The following is a 27,295-nucleotide window of genomic DNA, read 5'->3' as shown; positions in this document are numbered from 1 at the left end:
ACCTGTCCCCTGAGGGGGAAGGAATCAAGAGGAGGCAGGTGAGTTTTGGTAATATTTCCAATTCTTTGGGCGCTCCCCGGTGGTCAAAATCCAAACCATAAAATTTGGGTCTACACATGCCCACCACAGCGCCGCAAATATGAAGTGTTTCCAAAACAACTTTACAATCGCAGTAATAATATAGCAAATATGGTGGATTTAACTTTGCAATATGACTTAAAGGAAAATAGTTAATAACCTGTGTAGAGAACTGTCCTTAACCTCTGTAACACGGAAACCTGCCAGTGAGTCCTAAAAAGCATGAATATGATGATAATTGCCAAAATTCGCACCAATCTCATCAGTAGTCCACAAATGTAAAAACAGAAAGAATTGTCGAAGTTTTTAACTTCCAACGGTCCATAAATCTCATTAATGTCTTGTGCTGTTGTGTCAGAAAATTCCAGCCAAATCTAGCTTAAAATTTGGAATATTTGAAAACAGTATTTATATGACTAATTAAAAAACAACCAACACCAAAAAAACATTTGAAATAACAGATTCTGTAAAATATATTCTGTTCTCCTCAGAAAAAACAGTGAAGCCTTGTAAGTGCAGCTGCCAACCAAGAGTCACTCAGACAAAAATAAGATGTTTTTTTAAAACTCAACTGAGAGGAGCAAGTATGGAAACGGATTGAAACGTTAGCACAAAAAGTATGCTGTTGTATGTAGTCACCATTCCCTGTTAAATGTATTGGTAACATCTGGGGGCAACTTGGACAAATGTTCTACATGTTGATCAAAGGAAACTCAAGTTTTTGTTTTTCCCCTTTCTTTTATTATTTGTGCATATTACTTTTGTTATACTGCCCACACGAAGCCTTGGTGAGTCCTCTACTTCTAGCTCATCGTTGTGCTGTTTCCATAAGTGCAGGACTTTGATACTGCAGTAAAAATGAGCCCCAGTCACAAAAATCTGGCATGAGCACAAACGCTCCAGAAATGTTTTGGAGCTTCAGATTGTTAAATGGAACTTTGTCACCACATACCACCACTGCTAGGATGTATTTTCAAGCAATATGCTGCTCCCATTGTGGTCTCACTACATGCTGCAAGTACACTACTTTACTCTCAGGGATGCATGGAGACCCAGACTCATACCAAATGTCGCCGGCTCCAGAAGAACTGCTGCATCCCCACACAAAACCTCTTTTATTCGGAGAGAAAAAAATCACTGTTATCTACAGTCCTACCTTTTACGCCATCTTCTGTGAATGTTTTAAAAAGAAGCAGAACACAATAATACTAACTATCTTTATTCATATCAGTTTATGAATTTACCTATGTGAAAAATCGCATTTTAATAATACAGTACAAATGTTTAATGGCCATAAATCAAATAATTATACGAAGGAGAAAACTGCCTTGTGTGGCATGTTACAGTGCTGCTTCTGAGATTATTAATGATAATTGACTATAATACCTTCGTCTCTGGCATTGCGCTGACTCCTTCTTTTTCACCGAAGTGAATTCTCAGGCCTACTATATTCTGTTAGGGTTTTAATCGCCCTGCATGAAAAGACAGCATCTTTGGTTAAGATTACGATACACGGCAACATTTTGTTGGGTATTAGTGTGCTCGAAAGTTAAGCATACAGTCATTAATTAACCTGTTCCAAAAACTTCCTTTCCCAACGCCACGTCGGTTATGTTTTTATGCTTCCATCAGATATCTAAACATGTACACAATACAAACTCATTGCCTGCTGCAACTCTGTGATATGTTTTCAACAATATACATGATTTACAAGAAGACAGTAACAATTTCAGGAGCGAATGAGAAACATATGACTGGCACTATTATTAATAAATAATGCTTCTGTTTGCCTCTATCGGTACAGAATGCCTGTTTTAATTCACCTCATATAACATATGCTGCTGAACTGAAGCTATAGAAATACAGCTAATTGAACTAATGTGTTTCTTGCCTTAAATAGCGATTTACAACACTGTGCGATATTGCCAGTGTTTTCTGGGTGCATGCGACAAGCGCTGTCTATACATAATTTTAAGCAGAGATCTCGCTCTTTTTTAAGAGTTCAAATTCCAAAGTTACTTTTCTATCTTAAACTCAGCTCTAGACGCCAGATCTTAACAAGCAAAGCCTTCTCCCATATTTTAAAAAAAGGCAAAAATTCGGCCCTATAGTGTCAGAGAATATGTTAGATTAGACTATGTCCTGAATCTCTTTAACACTCAAGCTATAATTCAGAAAAATATAAAAAAATAGTATAAACCCAAATAGATTAAATGAGGAAACAACAAAAGATACTTGCCCTTCTTTTATAGTACCAAACCCAAAATAGAAAAAACATTTGAAAAAAACAAACACAAGAGAACCCAAACAAATACACCCGCCATATATGTATTTTTTTGTTTTAGTTTATAATGTTCTTTACAAATAAATAATCTCAAACTATAGAAATAAATGAGCATAAATATAATAAATATATAAAATATATAAAATATATGTTTATAAAATGAACAAAAACAGCAAAAATACGTATATAATACTTATTCATATCACCTATATATTATATATATATATATATATTATATATCATATATTATATATATATCATATACTAAAAAGAAAACAATTAAAAAAACTGATGTTCGATATAACTGATGTATTTTTTGCAACGTGCGTTTTTATCAGGGTTAAACAAGCAACATGTTTGTGAAATATAGATTTTTTTTTTGACATAACATGAATGATAAATACTGGATACAGGACTAAATAATTATGGACAACCAATTTCCACATACAATGACAGGTTGGACTAGTTTAAATAAGGCGTGTAATTGGTGGAAGTGTCTCTTCTCACTCCAAACTCTTTGTAGCACTCTGTGATTTATTGCTGCACCGGGGCTCCGGTACTCGTCATGGCCAGTTTCGTCACATGTCGAGTCCGTACTGCAACAAAGCCTCCAGCTGGTCTGGCGATGGAGCTCTTTCATGCGCTGCCTCCTGTCAGACAATCAGCATACGAGAGGGGAGGGAGTGAGCCCATCCTACCACAGAAGAGACAGGAGTTATAATGGTTGTAGTTATGCAGAAAATTAATATATATTTCAAACTCTTTGATATTTTCACTTGAAGAATACAACAAATACTGTAGGCACTTAACATGAGACATCGTGAATCAGGTGGTTGGGCGGGAGCGTGGAAGGTGATGCATATGTTGCCTGGAGAGCGATTGCAAGGAGCTCAAAACAGTTGGGTTCAGCTCTAAAATACTCCCTCCCATCACTGTGGTCGAAAATCGTAGCAGATAGAGAAAATCATGAGGCTAACAAAGGGTACAAAACAAAGCACAGCCGAGTCTACCTTACATGTTTGTGTATACTTGCCAGCTCTTATGTATTTGAGCATTCAGTACTTTTTATGAAGCCAATCTGTCTCGTTACAATACAACTTCCTTTGCAGTAACCCCTAATAAAATGCAGCCATAAAATCTGCAAACTGAAGAAAGTACAGAGTTCTAAGATAGCTGTGAGTTAATGTAACTTTGATGAACCCCAATAACCCTTCTGAGCGGTTGCGGGTGTTTAGATAAATAAAACGAATTTTTTACCGATTTTCTTAATTCTTATAGTGCTTATGTTTTGTCCTTATTCCTTGTGATTCAAATGTACGGACAGATGTGAGTGGTATAGCGAACGTTTTGTAGAGAGAGGGCGAATGGAACTACTGCAGTACAATGGTTCATGAGCGAGGTTCAAGCCTATGGACGTGTGTCGGGGGGAACCATAGCACCTGTTTATGGTCTGTCCACTTCAGCCAGCTGAGGACTATCTGGTAGCCGAAATGATTAAAATCAAATTCTAGATTTATCTTTCACTGTATCATTCTGGGCTGTACAGGTGGCTCGGTGGTTAGCACCGTCGCTTGCAGCTGAAACAAACTGTAAATGTGTAAACAATTAGATGATTGTAAAATATTCTAGTTTTTTAACATGGAATAAGACATTCCTATGTATAAATTATTATTATATCATATTCCAAAAACAGATTTAATGGACTGACCCCCTGATTATTAATGTCCAGCTGCTTTTTTTATTTCATGCCTAGAGAGCATAACAGTGTTTGCATTGGAAACACTGTTTCTGTTGCTTCAACTTGATAAAGAAAAAAACCAGTCTCGCTATAATGCGTATTGCTTCAGCGAGTGATTAAAAAAACAAAACAACAACACAAAAGTGCTCGCAGAGTCCTATCTGACAATTACTTTATGGTGAGTGGAGCTGCAATGCTTGAAAAGGAAATTTCATGAAACGGAATGGAAGCATTCAGCTGCTGCTGAAAGTCTCTTTTTAAGTCTTAATGCTTTGTTAGTTCACAAAGTCAATAAATGGGATCAGATGTTCCTTTTAACAGACAACACTTCCTTGCAGTGAAAAATGTGTTAGTAATGAATTAGGCTGCAAAGAGTCTGATGCTCTAAGTGTGTTACTTGACTGAATTCACTAGTGAACTCCAGGGTAAACTTCTCTGTAACGCGAGTTATATGTTGTGGGTTGTATTTTTTGTTTGTCTTTTTATTTTGCACTCTGCTAGTACATATCTTTTACTCACTGTTGGTCCATTTTTTCTAACAAATACAAAATCCTGCAGCTCTCTAGGGAGGTGTCCAATCATTGCTAGAAGCAGAAAAAAACTCGAGATAGTGGGTTGGTACAAGCAGCTTTAATCCCTAACTTAAGAAATTAAATTGTTTAATATTATAAAAGCTTATGGCGAATTTGGGCCCCAACAATTTTTGGTGAAATGATTGCATAGAAATGAATATGTTTAACCTTGTTTTAAGTGCCCACACGTGGTCACCATGGGAGATCTCGGCATAAGGAATCATTTTTGGGCAGCATTTTTGGGTCTACATGTATTACGCGATATTGCTATATTATTTTATGACTTATTTACTTTGTGTTCATCCATGCTTAGTTTCATCCCACTCTGTGTAATAACACAACCTAGTTCTTAACTTCTCAGCCAGGCCGTTGAAGTTTTTTTTTGCGATGTCACTGTCACAGACTAACGGCTTCAACAAGTTGCCAGCCCAGGAATGTTAATGATTATGTCGTCCTTTACCTAGAAGTGGGTGGTTAATCCAAGTTCGTCTATTTTTGTCAGATATTCTTGATAACAAAACAAAATATTTTTTGAGGAAACATGTTCGTACACTTTACAAGTTAGATTTTGGTTATTTCTCTGACAGACAGAAGTCAACAGGAGCTTACTTTCGATAGAGCTTAGGATTAAGTGGATTAAGGTCGTTTGACTAATTGCAGGTTTTCTTTTGTCGGTCTGTACAATTTGTAGCTCCCTGTAAATGGCCAATTTTGTGGCTCTTTCTTGTAAGATAATCTTAGTTGGGAAACAATAAATAAGTCTCGCATAAGTGTTCTATCATAATTACAGCTACTACGCTAAGGCACTACCTCCAGGACGTATTAACGGTTCACTTTTAGTTATTCGTTGGTAGCAAAGTTCCTTCAGTGCTTGAATTTAACAACGCAGAGGACAATTCAGCTTCTTGCAATGCTGTGCCCGGACCTACTGGTAGGGCGGTGATGGAGGAGGGATCACACTTAGCGATGAAGGAAAGGCGGTCGCGGGACTGAGGGTGCCTTGAATCTTTTCTTCCCGTACTTCGGTGTGGTGGGGCAATCTTTAAGGCAACTGGATCCTCATGGAGGACAATGAGCTGGAAGGCTACCTGAGTATCTCATTAAGCAGTTCAACGAGGCATCACACATATTCAATCATTGTGCTTCACTCCTGTAACAAAGAATAGGGCATTGCATACATTATTGAATCGACGGAAGAAATAATCGGAAAAGTGCACGTGGTGCCTTGATGAATTGGTGTCATGGGCTGTCCTTGGATGCTTACGCGTGTGGGACCACGGCCACGTTGTCTTTTGGTGTTATCTATTTTTCAGATACGCATGAGCCGTAACTTGACAGAAGTTCACGACGTTGGAATTGGCCTACAAGTAAGAAGGTTGCTTGCGATTTATGTTGTAGCAACGAACCAAATGATTAACATCTCAAAAATCCTGAGTTTATGGGTTCTCAGCTGTGCCCAGTATTTATCAAAAAAACTGGAATTTTCCTTATTACCTACTGTGATCGCAGTTCAGTGCATGAGGACCATCTATGTTATTGTTAGCTCACATTAAGAAGAAAGGACCATGGACGAATTTGTGCAGGATATTTGCTCTCAAGGCATCTAGGTGGGATAAAATGTAATGGATCTTGCATGGCAATTATTCATGTGAAGCATATATCGTTGAGTGTAATTCGTGCAAAAAGTTAGACACATAGAGTTGTTAGTTGATATACTTGGGCTATTATGTCACAAGGTCTCACCTTTCATCATACATATTAATTTTTCCTGTCGATATAGAAGGTTCAGCTGATATATATTGTTCGCACAAGTAACCCAGTCGTCTTCCCCCTTTTGAAGGTGGTCACTCTCGCTAAGGCTAGTGAAGGATTGCTGGACATAGGACAAACGCAGCTTTGGGGTTTCGTACTTTTCAAGGTTTTAAGAGACTACGAAAAGATAAACAACTATTTCACTAGCTACTTCTATCACAGGAAATACGAAGCCAATCAGCTGGCAAGTAGGACTGGACGCTTAAATAAAGGATGAGAGGCAAGGTTGAAACAGCTGCTGGGCTCTGGTTCAAAGGTTGCAACAGTACGTAGGCGCTCCATATCCAACCCAAATTGGAACGATGCTCCACCTTTAAGAGACGGTTTTAAAGTGTCGCTTAGGAACTCCTGTAGCCCTGGACCCTCAGAGAGAGGCTCGATCACTCCTTTGCACTTTCTCTAAAACCAGGAGAAAACATGTTTAGTGGGACTGTTTAGTGGGCAATTGGGTTTTCACATGTTAGCTAATAGTCCCAATTAATGTGAAACTAAGCTACTCACTTTTAAGCATTGCTTGTCCACACACACCAATCAGGAACCGTTACTGGCCAACAGGCATGAGATTGAGTAGCGTCTTTGTGCCCCATGAGAGACGGTCAATATGTACCCCCCTACTACATCAGTGTGGTCTCCAGCGGTCTCTTCCTTTTTCCTCAGGATCGTTTCAGGCCCTCCTCCTTCTCTGCAGCTTGTTAGCTGTGGTGAAGCAACGCACTGACGGCAGGCTGGGGCCTGAGACCCGTAGCGTCGACCGTGTATCTCTGCAGACAACTGTGGTAACCGATGGGACTGCCTGGGTTCCTGTAGAGCAAAGTCTGTTAGCAAACTCCGGGGAGTGAGACAGAGCTCGTGGTGTGGGCAAGGGGCGTTTGGCAGTCCGTTGTCCCGCTGCAGGCAGACTGTGAGCGCGGACATTTGTCGCAAAACACGAAATCCAGGTGGCCGCATACGTCCGCGCATTGCTGTAAAGGCGGGTGTGAGTGCAGACAGGCCACTACTGTGGAATGAAAACTTGGTCGAGGTGGCTCCACCTCCAGGTTGAAGGCCGGGTGGAGGTGGACATACAGCGTCGGTCCACCGCTGGGCAGCTGAGCTGAGCACGAAGCGAGCGTAAAGGAGGGTGTGGAGGGAGACGTCGCACAAGGATGCCCGTGCTGAACATGGAACATTGTTACTCGCTATCTACAGGAAGTCAGAGTTTTTTCATTCACAGGACCAGTAGACAAACGTTAGGTGGTGGGTAAACCTGCAATGGAATGGACATAAGAGCTCAGTGAAACTGAGTAGTTGAGGCTGCAAATAAGAATGCTGTGTTTGGATGAGCTGAAACAATGTAACACAAAAAGCCATATTGTGACTATTTTGAACTGAAGATCGCAGAATTATGTAATGATTTCTGTGAGAGTTTGTAAAGTTTTAATTATTTTAATGAAACTTAAAACAATAAATTCTAGTTTATGTGTATATTAAGATACTACACCGATCAGCCACAACATCACGCCACTGACAGGTGGGGGTGAATAACAGCGTCATCTTGTTTATAATGCTGTTTTGCTTGGAACCTTGAGTCCTGACATTCATGTGGATGTTTGACATGTACCACTCACTAACATTGCAGGTCATGCAACCCCTCACGTCAACGCAGTCCTTATGCTAAGTCTCACTTCAACAGAACAATGCACCGTCGATCACTCGAGGACGTAAAAACTGCCCAGTTGTAGTGGCCCGGGGACACGAAAGAGCTAATAGGTTGTTCTACTCTGGGGTTCCAACTGCCCAAGATCCAGATCTTACTGAGCATTTGTGGGATGTGCAAGATAAGCCTGTCTAGGTAGGTCCACCACTGCAACTCCACAGGACACTGATTTAACGCTGCCACCATACGGTGCTCTACAGGAATCCCTGCAGGTCCTGTGTCATCGCCCCTAGGCTGAGGATTTTTGCCAGCATAAAGGGAGACCAACACATGGTTGAGGGCAGGTGGTCATTGATGTGTATGTCCTGATATTATGTTGTACTCATTTTTCACTTTGTGCAGTGTCTCGATGAGAAATATTGACTTGAGAGCATTGAGCAGTGTCCACCTCTGTATATAAATCACTGTTTCAGGCGTTAGGTTTTGTGGTTTACTGTAGAACTAAATATAATTAATAGTAAATAGTATGATTTTTTAGGTAGATAAATGATGCAGACAACAGTTTTCTCAAATGAATATACTCAAGACATAACATTTCTGTACGTGAATTACTCTTAGGCAGGATATCAAGATAAATATCCATTAACTCAGACGTATTCATCATCAATCCATAATGATGTGTCATTATTAGTTTATTTTGGGGAGCAAGGGGGCTTTATGAGTATATAATAGATCATATGGTGTATTCATGAAACTTAAGTCATCTGATGTTGTTGTCATAGCATCTCCTGTTATTACTCAGTTGAATTATATTATGTAGATTATTATGATACATGTCCTAAGATTTAGTTTTCATTAATGGCTACTCTATTCAACAGAAATAGAAGCCAGTGCTATGGCTGGGTCAAGGTAGCTCAGCTTATCATGCACATAAAGCGCATGAGGGGAGGACAGGGAGTTAGCTTATCATAATACAGAGCCTAGACAGGGCCATATCTTGCAGGGTTCATATCAACCAGGTTTGCATGAAGTTCCTCCTGAGGCAAGGCAATGGCTTTCAACATTTCCAATTCTCAATTGAAAATTCTGGCTATGCACTGATGATGATGTTAGACAGTTCTAAAAATCACTTGTAGATAGCTCAAAATAAACGTACAGAAACAAAAAAACGACAAGGTTTCCTCGCACAGATTAATTAAATTGCTCGAGTATACCGTATTCTCTTAAACACCAGAGTTTTAAATGCTTCAACACTCTCTCTCTCACTGGTCAAAAAACAACAAAAAAATTGACACACTAACTCAAACTAGATGGATGCAGAACATTGCGGGAATGTACATCATGTAAAATCTGAGCTCGTACTAGGTAATGCCAATTCCCTATCGCTATTTCGAGTGTGTTTTTTATTATCTTCCAACATAATCTGACTTTTTTTCTTATATCAAATCACAACAGTATAATGCTAGTAATTCAGTTGTCTTGAAATGTCTCGATATTTTCTATCACTGTAATGTGCCCAAAACTTCGCGAACCTATGTGCAGCTTAGAGCAGTTTAACAGTGTTTGAACACGCTTCGTATTGCTAGGGTTGAGGCAGGTTGGTGTGTAAGGTATGGAGGAGGAGACATACCACTGAGAAGTGATCCACCACCATTACAATGGTGTTTCGATTGAGACAAAGGGTATTGCGGTTTGCAGAGGACACTGGATTGGAGTTATTTCTTGGAGGAGGGGAATAAAAAATTCTCATTGTTCCTTCTCGGGAACGAGTTGATGCATCAGAGATGAGTTTTTTTAGGGGTTTAATTAATGACAAGGGACTGTAAATGAATATTTCAACAACAATCAGAGAATAATTCTAGATTACAGAATCTTATCACATCGGTGATGTGTGTCTGGACTTTGGTTAGACTGATGTAGTGAGCTGCAAAATAGAATGATTTACTCGCTCTGACAACAGTACTGTTTTCAAACAGCCCTTTGCTTGATGTTTAACTCACATGTCATTGTAACAAAGGAACGCCTGTGAGGACTGAAGTTATCTGATTTTTAAAAAACGAAATTTTCGATTTTGAACGCAGGCTGCATTGTTGGAATATAGCTATAAACAAACATGCCTGAACCCTAAATAGGCTTTATTATAATTATTTTTAGCAATTTATTAATTGCACACTATGGTAATATTTTTAAGCCGCTAACTGAGCCTGAGTGACCTACATGTTTTTTAACTTGCACAGATTATTACCAGAGAGGTCCCATTACTTTAATCCTGAAGTTATTTCTTAGTTCTTATTACTTTATTCATTTAACAACACATCACGCTTTTCTGATTCTGTTGTTTCTCTATGTCTCTTAAAATGTAAAAAATACATACATGCTTCTCATTCTTTTGGAATTGTGAACAGTGAATACTTTGACAGGGTTAATGGTGGTCTGAACGGAAAGTTTAAAAACTTATACCGCCAATTGCATTTTTGGTCCCCATTAATGGAGCCTAGGTTATTGATGTTTGTCTAAGTAACTCATTGGTCCATGTATTATCGATTGAGCGTTGGGCTTCTAAGGGTGTTCTAAGACTTTTTGTTTATTACATGTTCGCTTTACATGAACATGGTTAAGACATGTCAGAGTTGGACATTCGGATTTCTACCATTGGGAGTATGGACCAACAGATACGATATTGTAGCTTCATCTTTCTTTTCGTATCCAGCAACACATCAAAAGACGCAGGGAAATTTTGTCTTAAAAGAATATGTTTTGCTTCCAGAGAAATCGAGATTGTGAGTTTTCAAGTTAATGGTCCATTTTCAGTAGGGTTGTTGACCATTAATCGGACTAATGGAACGCTCTAGTCTACTGGTGTGATCTTGGTCTGGGATAATGTAATGAAACTGGATATAGCTCACGGATGGACGCTAGATCTAGAGATAAGTGTATTCAAAGTACTTTTGAAAAAGCTTGGAATCAAAGTGTTAGGTTAGTACCCCAGGTGTACAAAACCTTGTTAAATTAATGAGAGGACATATTCTATAACTAAACTACTGTGAGCAGGAAATAAAATAAGCTGATATACACACGTCACTAAGTTCGCCTTTTGGCTGTTTACAGTTTACTGTTTTCAACTGGTTGTTGAAATAGACCCACTATGTCTTCTTGCTAGGCCAGCTGTTGAAGTGGTTTACATTGGCAATAACACTTGAGAGCTCGTGAAGAACTTTTCTGTGTGCTTACAGCTAGCTGCTATGTAGTGCTACACACTAAAGTAGCCAATAAAAGATAAAACTTCAAAAAGTGACTAAGCTGAAATAAAAATTGTCCTAGATTTTCGTTAACGAGTAATGATATACTTCTGACCTTAATGTCGCAGCCAGTCTGTTGTTTGCTCCAGACAGCAATTTTGCTGGCCCATACACGTCAATGGTCTCAACCTGACAATCTTACACACAGACAGCTTTACAGTTTTTTTGCGCAGCTTACCTGCGCAGGGAGAGCTAAACGAAGCGAACGAACGAATAAGCGTCACATTACAACCGCCCGCATATTTACTGAGGAGGTCGTTTCTTGACTCTGTCCAACCGAGAACTTTGTCTTTATCCAGTCTTCCAGGCCCACACCAGCGAAGCAGCCAACAGTGGAAGTCACTCACATCGAACTGGCTTTTGCATGATGCAACGTGATATGTGAACGTTGCTCTCCTGATTGGTTGAGGCAGCAGCTAAGAAGTATGGGACACCGAAGTCTAAACTGGCACCAGGTGGCCTAGGCACTAAGCTGCCTTCTGCTATATACGAGGTAGAATAGTATTTACTCGAGAACGTACTTTCAGTACAATAAGTATTCCAATATATACGACCTTATATGCCGACTTTACGAGACGACAGAGGTAAATACTGCATTTTTATGCAGCTGGTACTTCCCCAAGGGAAATTTGCTGGTTATGGTAAATTTTTATGTACCTTTTTTCTGGTCATTCCTAAATAAATTATGGTGTTTCACCAGGTGATAAATAAAATGGAATATAATGTGGTAAATCTGCCTTTGAAATATTCTGTTATCTGTAGATCAGATTTTTCTGATTAATATCTATCCCGTGTCGAAAAAACACTATGCATGATTTAGTCTTACTCTTTTGGCTGCCAAAGGACAATTTTCGTCTGACTCCAAATGATGTTTTTGATTTGTTTTTTTTTTTAATCTGGTGATTTTTCTATGCTCTATAGGCAGTTTTCCTAAAAATTATGTGGTAGCTCATATTGCTAATTATCTTAGCAACAGCAACCCAATATCATCTATAAAACCGTTTTTTTTTTTTTTTTAATTAAATATCTGAGAATTCAGATCTGAGAATAGAGTCCTCTTTGGCAAGCCGACTATCTTTCCCTTCCAATTTTGTGCTTGTTTGGGAAAGTAACATCTTTATAATGTACTATGACACTGATTCACCTCAAATGATAAATTATTTCATTCTGATTAATTTATAATCCCCTGGACTTTATGAAATTTCATTCATATTCATTTTTTTTACTATGCATTGTGGGTAGTATTAATCCATCATGTATCTTTTCAGACAACAATTTTCAGTCAAAAGAAATTATGATGTAGTCCCTGGAATGACTACTTGAGCGCTACAAACGTGAGCCAATGCCCCATAGAGCCCTTTAAATGTCCATTTAAGCAGAATAACCGCTTACAGCCCAGTCCATTCCATTTATACATTCTAATGCTCAAATATGGGCAAGTGCCAAAATCAGTGTTGGTAATTTGAATACACCGACAAAAGCAACAAGAAGTGATGACAAAGATGCTGCTGTACTCCACAACTGATCCTTTAAGACAGGCTGTAAAAGCCCTGAAGATTACAACCCTGGTTTTTATCTGAAAAGGGAAAATTAAAGTCCCTTGTTTGAGCGTATTGGGACGTGCCTGAGCCCCCTGTTGTTGTCCGATTTGAATGTTGACACTTTTGGCTAATTAAGGTCTGGACTTTTTTTTGCTTCTTATGAAGCAACTCATAAAATTCATCTGTAGGTGTGCCCAGAGCAGCCAAACCCTTAAGCCGTTAAACCTGCAAGCATTCAGCATTTATTGAAGTTCTGGATCAGATTACAGACAGTTTAGGATGAAATCCATTTGCAAACAATTTTCACGACCGCTTGTATACAAATGGCGGCATTTAACAAAATATACAGTGAAAGAATGTTTGATATAGATTGAGAAGAACCATGTAGGTTACAGAAATCAATTCCCGTCCGTCTTATTTATTTTGCACTTCTCAAAATTAAATGAGGAAAAGACATAATTCAATCTGTCGAATTTTGACTGCTAAGAAGACCAATGTAATCAGAGGTATTGACATCTAATTTTATACTGAAAATGGGAATTTGTTATTTGATGCCTAACATATTTAAATAATAAACTGCAGAACTCATTTTCTTTAAAATTGCCTCAGCATCTAACACTATTTTAGAGATGTGTTATTTTCAAAATAGGCAGGAGTATTATTATCACTATGTGTGACATTAACAAAGTAAACAAAATCAAATTAATGTTTTAGACTTTGAGCCAGACCATTTATAAATTATTTTTAAAACAAGAGAATTTGAAGGCAAGTGCAGACTGAGGCAAACAACCATTTCTTGCAGAAGATTTTTTTAATTTTCAGTTTATTACCGCCCGTCGCCTCGCCTCACTTCCTGCCCCACGGTTTGAGCAAACAATTTTGTTTTTACAAAAAATATAAAAAGAAATTAAGTGTTTATCGTCCTACTGTAGACAGAGTTGCATGCGAAGCCTGGGGTTCGCTGGGCAGAGGCATGCAAAGTAGCAAAAAAGGCATATCAACACAAGTAAAACAACGATTCAAAGTAAAAAAGTCATGTAATCATAATGAAAGTCACATTAAAGCCTGGTGGCAATTCTTGGAATTAGATCTTGTTGGGTTTTGAACTTTTTTGATAGAGGAATCGACTGAACCCTTGGGACTCTAATGAACTTTTTCCGTTTCTTTCAGGACATCTGCAGCAAATGTCAGTAAGACAGAACTGCACTCACGGCACTTTATTAGGTACACCTGTGAAATCCTACATATTGCCTGCATCATGTAATTTAGCTGGACACAAGTAATAGGAACACTCTTTAAATGAATGCAGTCCATGTAAACCATCACCACCAACAATAATACATCAAATAGAATCAGTTTTTGACAGTAAAAACTGACACTGGCAAGAAAGCTTCGTAAAATACAAATTTAAGGGCTGCACGTTGCCATTGGACTACATTCCTGGTGTAATCTGATGGTTGCCTAGAACACAAGCTGGTACTGAAATGTGTGAGAAATTTCACCCAAGAATGACGAAAATCTTTGACGTGAGCTACAGCATCAGGCATGAATTTCAAGTGGATATAAATTATGAACATCGGCCAGACGGCTTCTGTTGTTTCAACCTCCCCTGCTCTACATAAAAGCTGCCGACCTATATTAATTACTTTCTTATCGCTGTGGGCTATCACTGGCAGCCGTGTCGTAATGGCCTTTCCCACCATCGCCTTGGAAACCATCCCCTTACTACGTCACGCAGCTCAAAGCCAAAACCTAAAGCAAGACAGTGTCAACATTTCTTGCAGTGAATTTGAAATGAGGCAGCAAAAGCATCTCATCTCACCTCGTCATTTGCTCCTCGCTCAGTTAACTTGTCTCCATACATCCACATCGAAAGTAAAAGCATGAATGCAGTTTTTAGCTCATACATCCATTAAATCCTAATCGGCGTTTCTGGTGGAGGTAACGTACTTGGTGCCACGAGTGGCCAGGATGGTGTCCCCTTTCCTGAGGGGGATCCCTGGGCTCCTCGGTGCGGGGGTTCTGAAAAAGGTTTGGAGACCCTTGTTGAGAGGGCGCAAGCTCCATTATAGTCTCCACCTGCCCGTACTGGAACTGCTGGTCAAGGCAAACAAATCTGGTAATCTACTCGCTCGAACCATATTCTCAGCCTCAAGAAAAACGATACGTGTATGTGAGTACAAACTCCAAAATTTCTGAAATTTTCAATATATATCCAGCACAACCAGTTAGCTATCAATATGCCAGATGTAGCAGGAAAACAGTGTCCGACCTAAAAAGATTATTATAATTGGTGGCCTTACAACTGTGTTTATGAGGTCTAGTATATCGATTTAATAAATGTCAATTTGGATTTAGGTCCTTACTGTCCCAACATAAAACTGCATCTCAGAGATCTTTTTTGTTACCTCGATTTAGCCTTTTCAAGCATCCTAAAAATTTTCACAGAGACAGGTTTGAGATTGAATCAGATTGAAGGCAGACCATTAGACACCTAATGAAAGTGGTTCAAATTACTGATGCAACTCATCTAGATATGAGCTATTTAGCACTGTGTGTTATAACTCAACTGCACATCTGCACTAAAATACATAAGCTGGGCAGCGACAACATGCTATCACATTTTGATTTTGAAGGAAGGTAATTAAATACACATGGACAAAACTAAAAACACACCTATATCTCAACAAACAAAAGTCACACGCACCTCTCTAGTCCAACTTGAAACCTAATACCTAAATCTACATCACATGGATGGCCACGATAGGGATACTGGCAGGTACTTACATTCTTACTCGTTTTCAGACTTTCCTGCTTCAGCTGCTCAATCTGTTTTGAAAGAAGGAACAATATTTGAGTTCACCATTGTTTAACCTGTGTACTTTTACCTCAGTGTTTAACATGAGATGTATCAAGAGACGGAGTTATGATAGCAACCTTTGGATTACAAGTCTTCCACTAATAACTGAATCCATTATTTCCATAACCGTAGTAAGCCATGTCAGATACATAGAACAATAACAGCAAAAAAAAACCAGCAACGAACATATCAAACATACTCAGCAGACAAACTGAACCTACAGTTAAGGTGTACTGGTGACACTTGGATGGACTGGCTCATTCAAGGCCGTCACCTTTGGGTGTCCTGACCATGGTGAAACTTGCTTTGAAATTCGCCAGCGGCTGCCGAAAGGTCATATGGGAAAGATAAAATCCCCCCTGTTTGGTTAGTGCTGTATTCTGTTTTGGCCTAATGGAAAAGAAAGGAGATGTTAGTATGTGGTTGTGGTGTATCAGTCAACAATTTTATACTGAGATGAAACTGGAGCTTCTTGTCATTGGTCATATATTGACATTGTTTTAATATGGAGACTGTGACTGCCAAATGTTGAAGCACGTTAATTATAATTCCTTTATACTGTGTAAATTCAAAGCACTTTGAAATCCTAACATTATTGTTTGTGGATCCAGATAATAAGAGTTAAAGTCATTCGTTTTAAATATACAACTCACAAAATTCATCAAAAAAACAAAGAAGTGTTAAGGATAACAGAGCGGGACGGTGTGACCACAGAAGATGCAGTTCGCCGCCTGGAGAGTCAGTGGTCGAGCAGCAAGCAGGTGGAGCACGCTAACGTAGTGCTGAGCACGCTGTGGGAGCCAGAGGTGACTCAGAAACAGGTCAGACACACATCATCCCATCAGCATGTGGTCCACAGATTGTATTAAAAACTGTATTAATGCAATAATTTCCACTCTGTTTTATTTTGAAGGTTCTGAAAGCTTGGAATCTTCTTCAAAAGAGAATCCATCAGAGACGAGAGGGGCAATAGGAACATGTGAGAGTCTCTACATCATGCCAGCAGTGAACAAGCATGTATCAAGTCGAGGGACACGCGTGCACAAAAGACTGATCCCTGTAAGGAAACACTGCCTTTGAAAGAAGTGAGGCTGCTCACTGAACCATCGCAGCAGATCCAACAAGTTCCCTCACTTCTCTGATCAAGACTCAGTGCCTGTTCGTCTTTCTACAGGTTTTTAAAATCTCAAATTTTATTTGAAAGATGCTTAATTGGAAGACGGATGGATGAATTTAAAAAAAAAAAGATCCCTAACAACATAATTTTGGAATTAAGGGATCAATAAAGTGTCATATTAACCGAACAACTGTAGGCCTGTTTTCATCCAAAGATTTTTTTAATGGAATCGCACGCCTTCAAATGAATAGTTCTTTGTATGACACAGCAATCTTTGAGGTTGAATCCAGATCAGCAAGTTCCAAAATGTTGGGCAGAATGTCAGCTGATTACACTTTTCGAATTGTCTTCTTTCCATATTTCTAATTCTGCGCTTCGTTAGAAAAGCAACTGATGGTAAGGAGAAAGTGAGGTCATGTTAAGACTGAGTCACTGTTAAACCGTAGAACTGATTGATTCATCTTTGCTCGTTCAGGGTTGTGAGAGTATTTTAACAAGTTTCTATCATTGTTTAATGAGGAATAATAAATTACTGAACATTGTATTGTAGAAATACATGCAACAGATGATGGTTTGTATTAAGACCTATATAGATGTTGCATCTAATGAAATTTAAATACTTTGAGTTAGGAGCGATAACAGTGATATATGGAAAATTAAATGTTGTGTGAATGATACACGTATGGTATAAATACTGAGTGCCAGTAACAACCTGTTCAGTTACGTCTCCCCCTCTCCAAGGTTGCATTTTGAGTGTAATTCATCTCCCAAAGAGAGACAAAAATGCACAAACAAAAGATTTGTTCAACCAGTAGCCCATGTTTTTTTTTTAAATTCTATAGATATTTAAATATCAGTAGGAAGTATGAATTTTTCTGGCCAAATCTGATATGACAGCCCTAAATTGGACATTGTAAAAGCCTGATATCCTAAAAGGATCAGTGCATGCATGGGTTAATAATGGAAAACACCTGGATTGCCATTTCACTGTAGTAAATTAGTGAATGTGGCCAGTAGACAAACTATAGGATTCCTTAAAATAAGCATTTAAATAATGAAAAGACATCTATTGGACATTGCTAAAGTACAATCCACAAAAATGCACTCGACTAACTGCTGTATTTTCTCTTACCAGAGCCAGTTTTCATCTCTCTACATGAGTTTGCCAGAATATTTGAGTATTCATGTCTCGGAAAGCACCTGAAAAGCCTCCAGGGGGCAGCTGAGTGTAAACTTACGTATCATAAGCCGCAGTATAACCAGAACCGTCTTCTGTTTTATTCTAACACTTGTTCATTAACAGTTCCACGTGTCTTTTTACTGACTTGCATGTCATCTGCTAACTCAATGGACTGCTTTAAATTTGCACAGAACATGAAATGAAATGTTTCCATCAATAAGTAAGTCCTGTTTTGAATACATGGTCGTGTTTTTGAAACATTTAATCTTCAGCCCAGATGTTTTATTTTGAAACTCATCCTTTAATTTCACTGCCTTTAAAACATTTACGTTTGAACAATATTTAAATAAGCAAAATGTACAATTTTCATGTGACTTTTGTGCATCGGTTACTGAACACAATACAAACTTCAAGAGTGCTCTGATAACAGGTGATGTAGCTGTGTGTCCAAACCTTATTATCCCCCCTGGTGGCAACGCAACAACACCACATTTTTGCCAAGAAATAATGTGACTAACAGTCCATCCATGAACTTTATGACCATGACTCAAATGAAGGGAAATCCGAAATTGTTAAGTCAGTTTTCTTTCCCCTCAGTCGCATTCCCTTACCGCTCCACTTTGAGTTTGGCAGAGCACATCGCTTCCCCCAGCTTGTTGCTGGCTCTGCACACATAAACCCCGGAGTCCGAAGGCTCCAGATCAACCAGAACCAGAGAGCAGCGCCCGTCTTCTTGTTGCTCCATGGTCACTCTGCTCGATTCAGACACCAGCTTCTCATTCTGAAGCCACTTCACCTTCGGCTGTGGGTAACCTAGGACAGGGGCAATAAAACATAACGACACAAAAATAGATCGCTGGACATTACATAATCACACATACTAAGCCCAAACAATGGTAAACATTTTCTAGACAACAAAAGTCTCCAAACAAATTGAGATCTTTTATAATAATAAATGTGTGGCATTTTTGTTAAAATTTAGAAAAAAAGTGGGTTGTAGGTATGAATGAAGCTCTATGAATTGTATCGAAATAAAAGGACACACACCCACCTAGCTGCTTCATAAGATGTTGCCGAACGAAATTTCATTGTACCCTTGCAATAACAATGGTTCAACGTTTTGGGGAAATACGAAGATGAGAAGACTGATATCACTTTCTTTACAAATAAGATGCTACAATGTGTTCATTATTTAGCTTTTTAAAATAGTACTACTAGTTAGATTTAGCAATTATGCACAAAGACAGGACTAATATGCAAAATTATCAAGCTACTATCTAAACAATGAGCTTACTGGAGGGATAATTTGATGTTTTTTGGTCATTTGATTCAGTGTTAAAATACTGATTGTAGCTTCAAGTTTCACTCCACCACAAACCTAATATTCTAAATAGCATTGTATTCATCACTTTTGCCCCTGGCTCTTGCATAATGTGGTTCTGGCGCTAATAACATGCATCACACTTCAGTCACTCTACCGTTGACCAGGCATGTTAGCTGAGCGGTGGCTCCTTTGGGAAGGGTGGCGTCCTTCAGGGCCTGCTGGAAGCGAGGCTCGATCTGAAGCTGCTTCTCCAGCGACTGGATGGCCTCCTCTGCCTCTTGGCTCCAGCCTGGCTCTGGATGAGAGGGTGGATGATGATGAATGAAACAGAAAAGGCTTTACTGATCATAAAAGGCTAAACTTGAAGTGACAATCTGAAACTGTGAGTCATCTGCCATATGCATGTAGATCTGGGACGTGGGAGGGCATTGTGCATGCGAGTGTGTCTTTATCGGTCTTACCCTCTGAGGAGCTGCCAGGAGAGTCTGGCCTGTTGGAGAGGTTAGCCATCCGCTGTAGGGCCAAAACAGCCTTGCCAGTTTTCTAGAAGTTTAAAAAGGGAAAAAAATTGCACTGAATGACAGACTAGACTCATAACCAGGCTTCAGGTCTGTACAGGACAATGACATAAAAAAAAAAAGCCATCATGAGGAGGCACTGATAAGAAAATTATTCATGTGCTGGCAGCATTGTAGGAAGTTTTCAGCGCCGGTACCTTCCACTTGCGCTTGGCCAGAAAGCGTCTCATCTTCTCCTTGTTGAGGGACTTGGTGGGTCTGCGGCTCAGAGGGGTGAAAGAGGCCATCCAAGGGTGAGCGAGAGCTTCGGTACATGACAACCTGCCTCTGGAGGTAAAGGGGACGGAGATGGAGAAGCAAAGGCTGTCAGACACTCCTTGTAATGCAGCTGTGCGTCTCATTTGTTTTCAAAGCTCGCATGTGAATGAATTTCTTGCAAATGGTGGAACATCCAAACAATATGATGCTCAGATTGTGACATTATCAACACGGAGAATGTGGAAGTTTGAGATAAATATGGAGCTTGAAATTCTTCAATTGTGAAAAAAAATGCAACCTGAACAGAAATGTATACATAGCACGAGATATTTATTTAAACTATTGTTTTCAAGAAGCAGTATTTGGTATGGCAACAAATGGCATCTTTACAAGAGAATAAAAGTCATTAAACATCCAAGTATGCACTATACTGGACTAAGGTCAACTTCCCCACTCGCCCCAAAAGGCTCAGTGAAGTTGGTAGACATTTTTAGAGGACAGGATAACGTTGTAAGACATCCAAAGCATCATGCAGTAGGTGATTGTATATTAAAGCCACACCTTTTGTCACTAGCTGACCAACGCAAAAACTTTTGGCTCAATTAGAGTCTCATCATGACAAAAGATCTGAGATTTTCAACTTTCTTTCTCCAAGTCTGAAAAGAAGAACCATCTGTATGCTGCGTTTATATTTTTCTTCAGTGCATATACTTGATCCAAGCACTTACATAGGAAATCATGAGGAGCATATCTGTTATAAGAGGGGGGAAACAAACAGACCAACCTGCAATCTTTCTTCAGCAGGGAGCTGATAAAGTCTTTAGCTTGATCTGAGATGTCCTCAAAACTCTCCTCGTCGAACTCGTAGCGGGCAGCGGTCACAAGAGCAAAAGTTTCAGCATCACTGTTTCCCTGGAAGGGGGATTCTCCACTGAGCCTGGATGACAAAATATCATGAACACAGGCTCAACCTAGCTTCTGCAGAAACAGTATGTCCTCATCCGTGGTGTCTGCACTCAATAAAGCTGAGAAAACCCCATTTAAGCATTATCTTGGAGGGAAATTTTATGTTATGAATTAATTTTTCCTACAAATGTCATACCACTGATGCCTGTAGTCGTACTGAGACGTCACCAGAAGATGGTGCCAAATATGTATTTGTACAGCCTTTTAGATCCATTTAGGGAGCATTTAGGTATATTCCCCATTAAATTTGAAATACTGAGCAATCCAAGTGGACAACATGTTACTTTTAGCTGCTTAGTCATATCATCTTGCAAAAAAAACAATATAAGTTTACTGAAAAAAGAAGCATTTTTCTGTCCTGCATTTTATGAGGATGTGAAGTCACATCAAGTGTTGTGCATTACACTTTTTCCCTTCAGAATCCATTACTGTGACTCTCACTGCGACCAGCGTTACCCCAGATGAACTTACAAGATGAAGCAGATGACTCCAATGCTCCACATGTCGGTCTCCAGGCCCACAGGCTCATAGTTGATCACCTCGGGGGCCACAAACTCAGGCGTACCGTGCAGCACCATCAGAGGTTTACCCTCCTCTGCAAAACAGGACAAGAAGCAACTTCCTCAAAATGTCCCTCCCAGTGTTTGGTATGTGTTTGTATGAACCTATTTACAGAAGGCTCTCGTCTTCTCTAAATAGACCACCCAGTCTGGAGTTGCTGCATCTGGAGCATCACATTTTCTGCATGAACTGGCTTCACATGTTTGCTGCCTTTATTGAGCTGAGCTAGGAGTCTATATAAAGGAGGTGTAATGGCTGTTGTAGACCTGCAGGACATTTGGCACACATTAAAGTGAGATATCCTGTGTTGACCTTGATGCATTTCAAAAACAATGCAACTAGCTGTACATAGTAAGAAGCAGCAAAAACTAGAAGAATAAATTCAGCCTTTGATGAACAACATGAGTCAAAGTGACCCAAATCTAATGAAACTGGATATCTCCTGACCCACATTGCGCATCAAAAGGTTCAAAGAACATCTGTCATAAAATGTGAAAATCCTGCAAAACTCACCCAGTTCGCTCGCCAGCCAAAGTCAATGATCTTGATCCGTGTACCAGTCGTGTCCACGCACACAATGTTCTCCGGTTTGAGGTCCAGGTGGACGATGTTCTGCTTGTGAACATACTGCATGCCCTCCAGGATCTGTTGCATGTAGCGGGCACTGGTGGGCTCCGTGTGCTCGAAGTTCTCATCACGATGCGTTCAAAGAGCTCGCCACCTTCAATGCTTGAGACACACAAAAAAAACTTTTCAAATGTGGTCACGTACTGGGTTGTAGAACTGGCATTTAACATCTGCTAATGCATGGTGACACACTGGATACTACCAGACTGGACGATACATGAAGACCATTAGAGGCTCTTCATTACCAGATACCATCGAAAATGTTCACTTTTTTCATGTCAAAATGACTTACTACTCCATGACCATGACCAGCTCAGACCGGGTATCGTAAGCAGCCAGACACTGCACAATTTTCGGGTGGTGAAGTTTGTTCATCAGTTCGATCTCTTTGCGAGCTGTTGCCTTCTCCTTGGAGGACCGGGCTCGGTAGAACTTTCCCGCGTACACCTGGCCTGTCTCTTTGTGGGTCAGTCGGTGCACATCGCCAAATTTTCCACTGCAAAATTTAAAACAAAGCAATAAGAAGAATTATAACTCTTCAAGACTGGCGGCTTCTTGAATTGCATCCCATCTGGTTCACAAACTGATAATTTGGTGGGAAATACAATAAGACTTGTGATACAGATAGACTTGTGATATGGTTTCACAAACACAGAATCCATACTTACACTCCCAGCTTCTCATGCACATCATAGTGCTCCTTGATTTTATGTTTGGTGTCTGTGACCACTGTGACGTATGACTCTGGCTCCTCTTTCTTTTCCTCTATAAACACAAATACACAGAGATGGCAAATAAGCTCTCACAGATACAGCAAGAATCAAAATATACAAACGTGCCACTCACTTGCAGTTGCCATCTTCACAAAGTCGGACTCCTGGCTCGGTTCACTAGTCCCTGCCGAGTTGTAAGCCCTGACTCGGAAGCGTACTGCCCCTGAGGCTCCAGGCCCGAGCGGACGTGGTGGGACGTGTTCTTACAGCGGCTTATTAGTTGAGTCCAGCTGCTGATTGTCTGGACCTCCTTGACTGGCCTCTACGATGTAACCCAACACAGCTGTGCCTCCGTCGTAGCTGGGACCGGTCCAGGACAGGACTAGGGATGTGGTGGACAGCTGGGAAACAACAGGATGGGATGCTGGCGGATCAGGCCGGTCTGAGGAGAAACGAATGCAAATGAAGAAGTAAATCACAGACAATGATATTTGGAGCATTTTCCTTAACTTGTGACATGAGTTTGAATGTGATATCATGATCTGAGCTTCCAGCTTTTCCATTTTAACCATACTTTCTGTCATTAGGTTCTTTTATTAAGTTCATCTGCATCCCAGCACCATAGTAGTGATCACTAAAGAACCTAAATGTTGAACTGAAGTGAGTCTACCTATGACGCTGAGGGAAACTGTGTGCTGAGCAGATCCGGTTCTGTTTCGTACAACAACAGTGTACAATCCTGTGTCCTCTGGAACAGCCTTAGAGATCTCAATGGTGCTCTGCGTCTTGGTGCTGCTGACTGAAATGCGTTTGCATCCTGCTACCACCTGCAGAGGAACGAAGGGTTAAGTATACATCAAGAGTTTCAAAGGCATATGCTACCAAATTAATGCTAAATGCTAGAACAATTCAGATGTTCTCACCTTGTCTCTGTTGTAAATCCAGCAACAGGCCACAGGGGTGGAGCTGCTCCTGAACTCACAGCGTAGTCGGGCCTGTTTGCCCACTCGAACCTCCACCTGCTCAGGTGGACCTAGAAACTCGACCGGAGGCCCTGAGGAGAGCAGTTAGTTTGTTTTCAAAGAAACCAACTTTAACTTCACTCAGTTGCCTGCATGATGCGGTTTGCGCCACTCACCTTTGCCGGTGGAAACTTTTGTTTGAGGCTTGCTGTCTTTGATATCTGTGGAGACTGAAGAAGATGGCAGATTTACAGGTACGGCTCTCTGATTGGGGGATTTAAAAAGCAGCTGGCCAATCACACAAAAGCAGCGGAAAACACTTGGGCAGGAGTTGCTGGACTCCATTTTCAGTAACCAGAAACGCCTGTGCAGGTACTGAAACTCTAATCTGCTGTTAAAAGCACACATTCTCAGTTGTGCTTGTCTCTATCCACATTTGTTGCTACTCCCCTTCCTCCATTATCATGACTGCGTTTGCCTGTTAATTTGCATTGTTTTAAAGGATATTTATTCAAAGAAAGAAGAAAAGCAGAACAAGGATCATTTTATGGGTGTGTGTTTCAGTGACCTACCTTTGTCCTGTTCCTTTTTGCTTTCTCCTTTAGAAGATGAGGACAATTCTGTGTTATCGAGTGGCGCAGCCTTAGACGTGACCTCATGGTGGTTTGTTCTGAGGACTTCCTTTGTTGCTGTTCCAGTGTAAACAAAGTGACGCAGGTTAACTGCACACAGATCAATGCAATGCAGTTTTACTCATAATTACCAGTTATTCTGTACATAATGCTTACCTGTGATATGTAACGAAGCACTGCTCGACTGTTTCCTGCAGCATTCTCAGCTATGCAGGTGTACGTACCAGCATTTACAGGTGAACACCGAGACAGGCTTAGACTGGCAACACTATTTTTGAATGAAGTCTTATTTGAATGCACCTTCTCACCCTACAACCAAGACAACAACACATGTTTTTATTATAGGTGATCAAGACAGTAAATATGTTGTTTGAAACACCTACATAAGATCTGATGTATTTTAGCAACTTTTCCTTGTATTTTCTAAAGAATGATAATCAATCACTTGCCATTGTGTAGCCAGGAAACGCTCAGAGGTTGACTTCCGGTGATAACACCTTGAAAAGTAGCATCCCTTCCATCACGGACTGTTACAGTCCCTGAGTGGTTTTTGAAGTGAGGCGCTTCCTGACTCTGAGCTTTGTCTGCCTGGAATCTTAACAGAAAGCAGATGTACAAAGACATAGGTTTCGTTCTCATGTATGCTTTGTTTAGTAAAATTGTGACACCAGCGTGTCTCTATCACTGACTGATCAGGATGGGCCGCATTCATCCACTAAGTCTTTAACTGGTGTTTCATGTATGTGTCCACCCATTCATTATCTGTACGCTGCTTTATCCTGTTGAGGGTTGTAGGGGAGCTGGATCATGTTAGTGGTATCTATGTAATACAGAAAAAAAACTTTAAGATGCTGTAGTGTAGCAATGAGCATACTCTTAAAAATAATGGTCTTTATGTTGAAAGCCGCCAGATGAAGAACCTCTTTATTTAGGGAATAGTTCTTATGCTCATTTTTGTTGGACTTATTGTTTAATGGTAATTGCATAAATGGGAGCTGAAACTATTAATATTTCATTATCAATTAATCAGTTGGCCTATCAAAATTCCAGAAAATGGTGATAAATATTTTGCAACTTCCAAACTGGCATATTGCAATATATTTTCTGTCTGACCAACAGCCCAGAACCCAAAATATGAATGTATTATATTGAAATGAGTGGTGGCATTTTGATGTCTCTGTGGTACTTTAAGTATTATCAAGATCCATTATCATTTTCAATCAAAATAAAGCCAGGAGGCTGCACAAAGAACTATTCTAAAAAATATTGCTTTTTCTGACATATTTTGGAAAGCCATTTATGGTGCCTAATGGAACCATTTTTGGGGGTTCTTTAAGGCACATTTTGAGGCTCTTTAAATAACACTTTGGATAAATCCTTTATTAAATAACCTAGTTTTGCTGATATTCTTTGGAGCACCATGTATACTGCCTACTGGAGCTTCTTTGAACTTTTGTCTGCAACTAACCAATTTTTATTATCGATGAATCATTTGGTCTTGATAGCATCGAGAAAAAGCAAGAAATGTTTCCCAAACCTCAAACTAACATCATCTAATATGTTTGCCTGGAAACTCCAGACTGACTTTATTTATGTATTAATATAAATACAAATAAAGGCAGTCTGGCATTGTGATGATCGGAGACGATTTCAAAAAGGAGGGGCTAACGAATGCAGCTTGAACGAGAAAGAACCAATCAGCGTAACACGGATGTGACGCACAAACAAATCGACCTTGAAGTCCATGTAGTCCAAACAACAATGGCATGAAGCCGAGAAAGCGTCGCGGTGAATGATTACTGCCGTTTTTGTCACAAAAATCTGCGAATACATGGGCTACTCTCAAGTACAACACTTATTTTTGAAAAGGCTACGCAACAAAAGACTCCTTCCGAACGATTAGCGGTGTTAGGAATAACTTTGTTAATGTTTGTGTTGGTTACGGGAGGTGTGCAGGTGTTTTATGGGTAATCCAGGCCGACTGAAGATGATGCAGCATTAACTCCCACTTCCCGTGCTATGATTGGTCGTACCAAACTGTACCAGGAGGAAACGCGATTCAATTCGTCCAATGCCAAACTGATTCTCCCTGTATCTCCTAACATGGAGATAGGAGATTACATGGAGATTCAGTTTGGATTTTCCAAGCTACTACGTTGCTCTGTCTGACCAACAGTCTAGAACCCAAAATTTAATGAAAAAACGGGGAAAAAAATTAAAAGAGACAGAAATTCGCATTTCTGGGTCGCTTCATTATCAAAATGGAACCAGGTAGTTCTGCAAAGAGCTATCTTCAAAATGGTTCCTTAAAAACATAGTCTATATTTTTAGAGTGTTTTTGGAGCCCCGTTTATGGTCCCTGAAAGGAGCCATTTTGGGGGTTCTTAAAGGTAAAGGTAGGGGCTCTTTAAATGACAATTGGATAAGTTGTTTAAATCATGTAGTTTTGCCAAAATTCTTTGAGAACCATTTTTTTCTGCCTACTGGAACCATATTTTTACGGTTCTGTAAGACACTTTTGGGGGCTCTTTAAAATAACCATTTGAGAATGGTTATTTAAAGATCCTGCTGCTAAAAGGTTTGCTGTGGCGCTAAAAATGCTCTCTCATGACATCTC

General features: G+C 39.9%; 4 protein-coding genes across 4 annotated transcripts in view; 2 read left to right on the top strand and 2 right to left on the bottom strand.

Annotated features, from left to right (window-relative positions):
- coasy (CoA synthase) overlaps nt 1–18,382 on the top strand; it is a 153,670-nt gene extending 135,288 nt beyond the window's left edge. Inside the window, exon 10 of the mRNA XM_051939909.1 lies at nt 16,734–18,382. Within this exon, the coding sequence (XP_051795869.1) occupies nt 16,734–16,793 (60 nt within the window). The 3' untranslated portion in view covers nt 16,794–18,382. The remainder of the gene's footprint in view (nt 1–16,733) is intronic.
- LOC127530213 (dephospho-CoA kinase domain-containing protein-like) overlaps nt 1–27,295 on the top strand; it is a 147,466-nt gene that overhangs the window by 89,702 nt on the left and 30,469 nt on the right. The gene's annotated exons all lie outside the window — the stretch shown is intronic.
- The window catches only part of LOC110949593 (myosin light chain kinase, smooth muscle-like), a 151,891-nt gene that overhangs the window by 123,621 nt on the left and 975 nt on the right, over nt 1–27,295 (bottom strand). The window lies entirely within an intron of this gene.
- LOC127531078 (myosin light chain kinase, smooth muscle-like) lies at nt 18,362–25,390 on the bottom strand. Its single transcript, XM_051939505.1, is given in 20 exon segments — nt 18,362–18,930; nt 19,596–19,736; nt 19,903–19,984; nt 20,157–20,286; nt 21,002–21,154; nt 21,655–21,778; nt 21,888–21,901; nt 22,271–22,442; nt 22,445–22,473; nt 22,664–22,867; nt 23,040–23,136; nt 23,218–23,298; nt 23,301–23,380; nt 23,382–23,526; nt 23,755–23,911; nt 24,008–24,138; nt 24,223–24,276; nt 24,619–24,735; nt 24,835–24,869; nt 25,368–25,390. Coding segments are annotated over 20 exon segments (2,175 nt in total). The 3' UTR covers nt 18,362–18,724.

The sequence above is a fragment of the Acanthochromis polyacanthus genome, chromosome 19 (assembly GCF_021347895.1).
Source record: "Acanthochromis polyacanthus isolate Apoly-LR-REF ecotype Palm Island chromosome 19, KAUST_Apoly_ChrSc, whole genome shotgun sequence".
NCBI classification, from domain to species: Eukaryota; Metazoa; Chordata; class Actinopteri; family Pomacentridae; genus Acanthochromis; species Acanthochromis polyacanthus.
The sequence above is the reverse complement of the archived record's forward strand: the minus strand, read 5'-3'. Positions and strand labels throughout refer to the sequence as shown.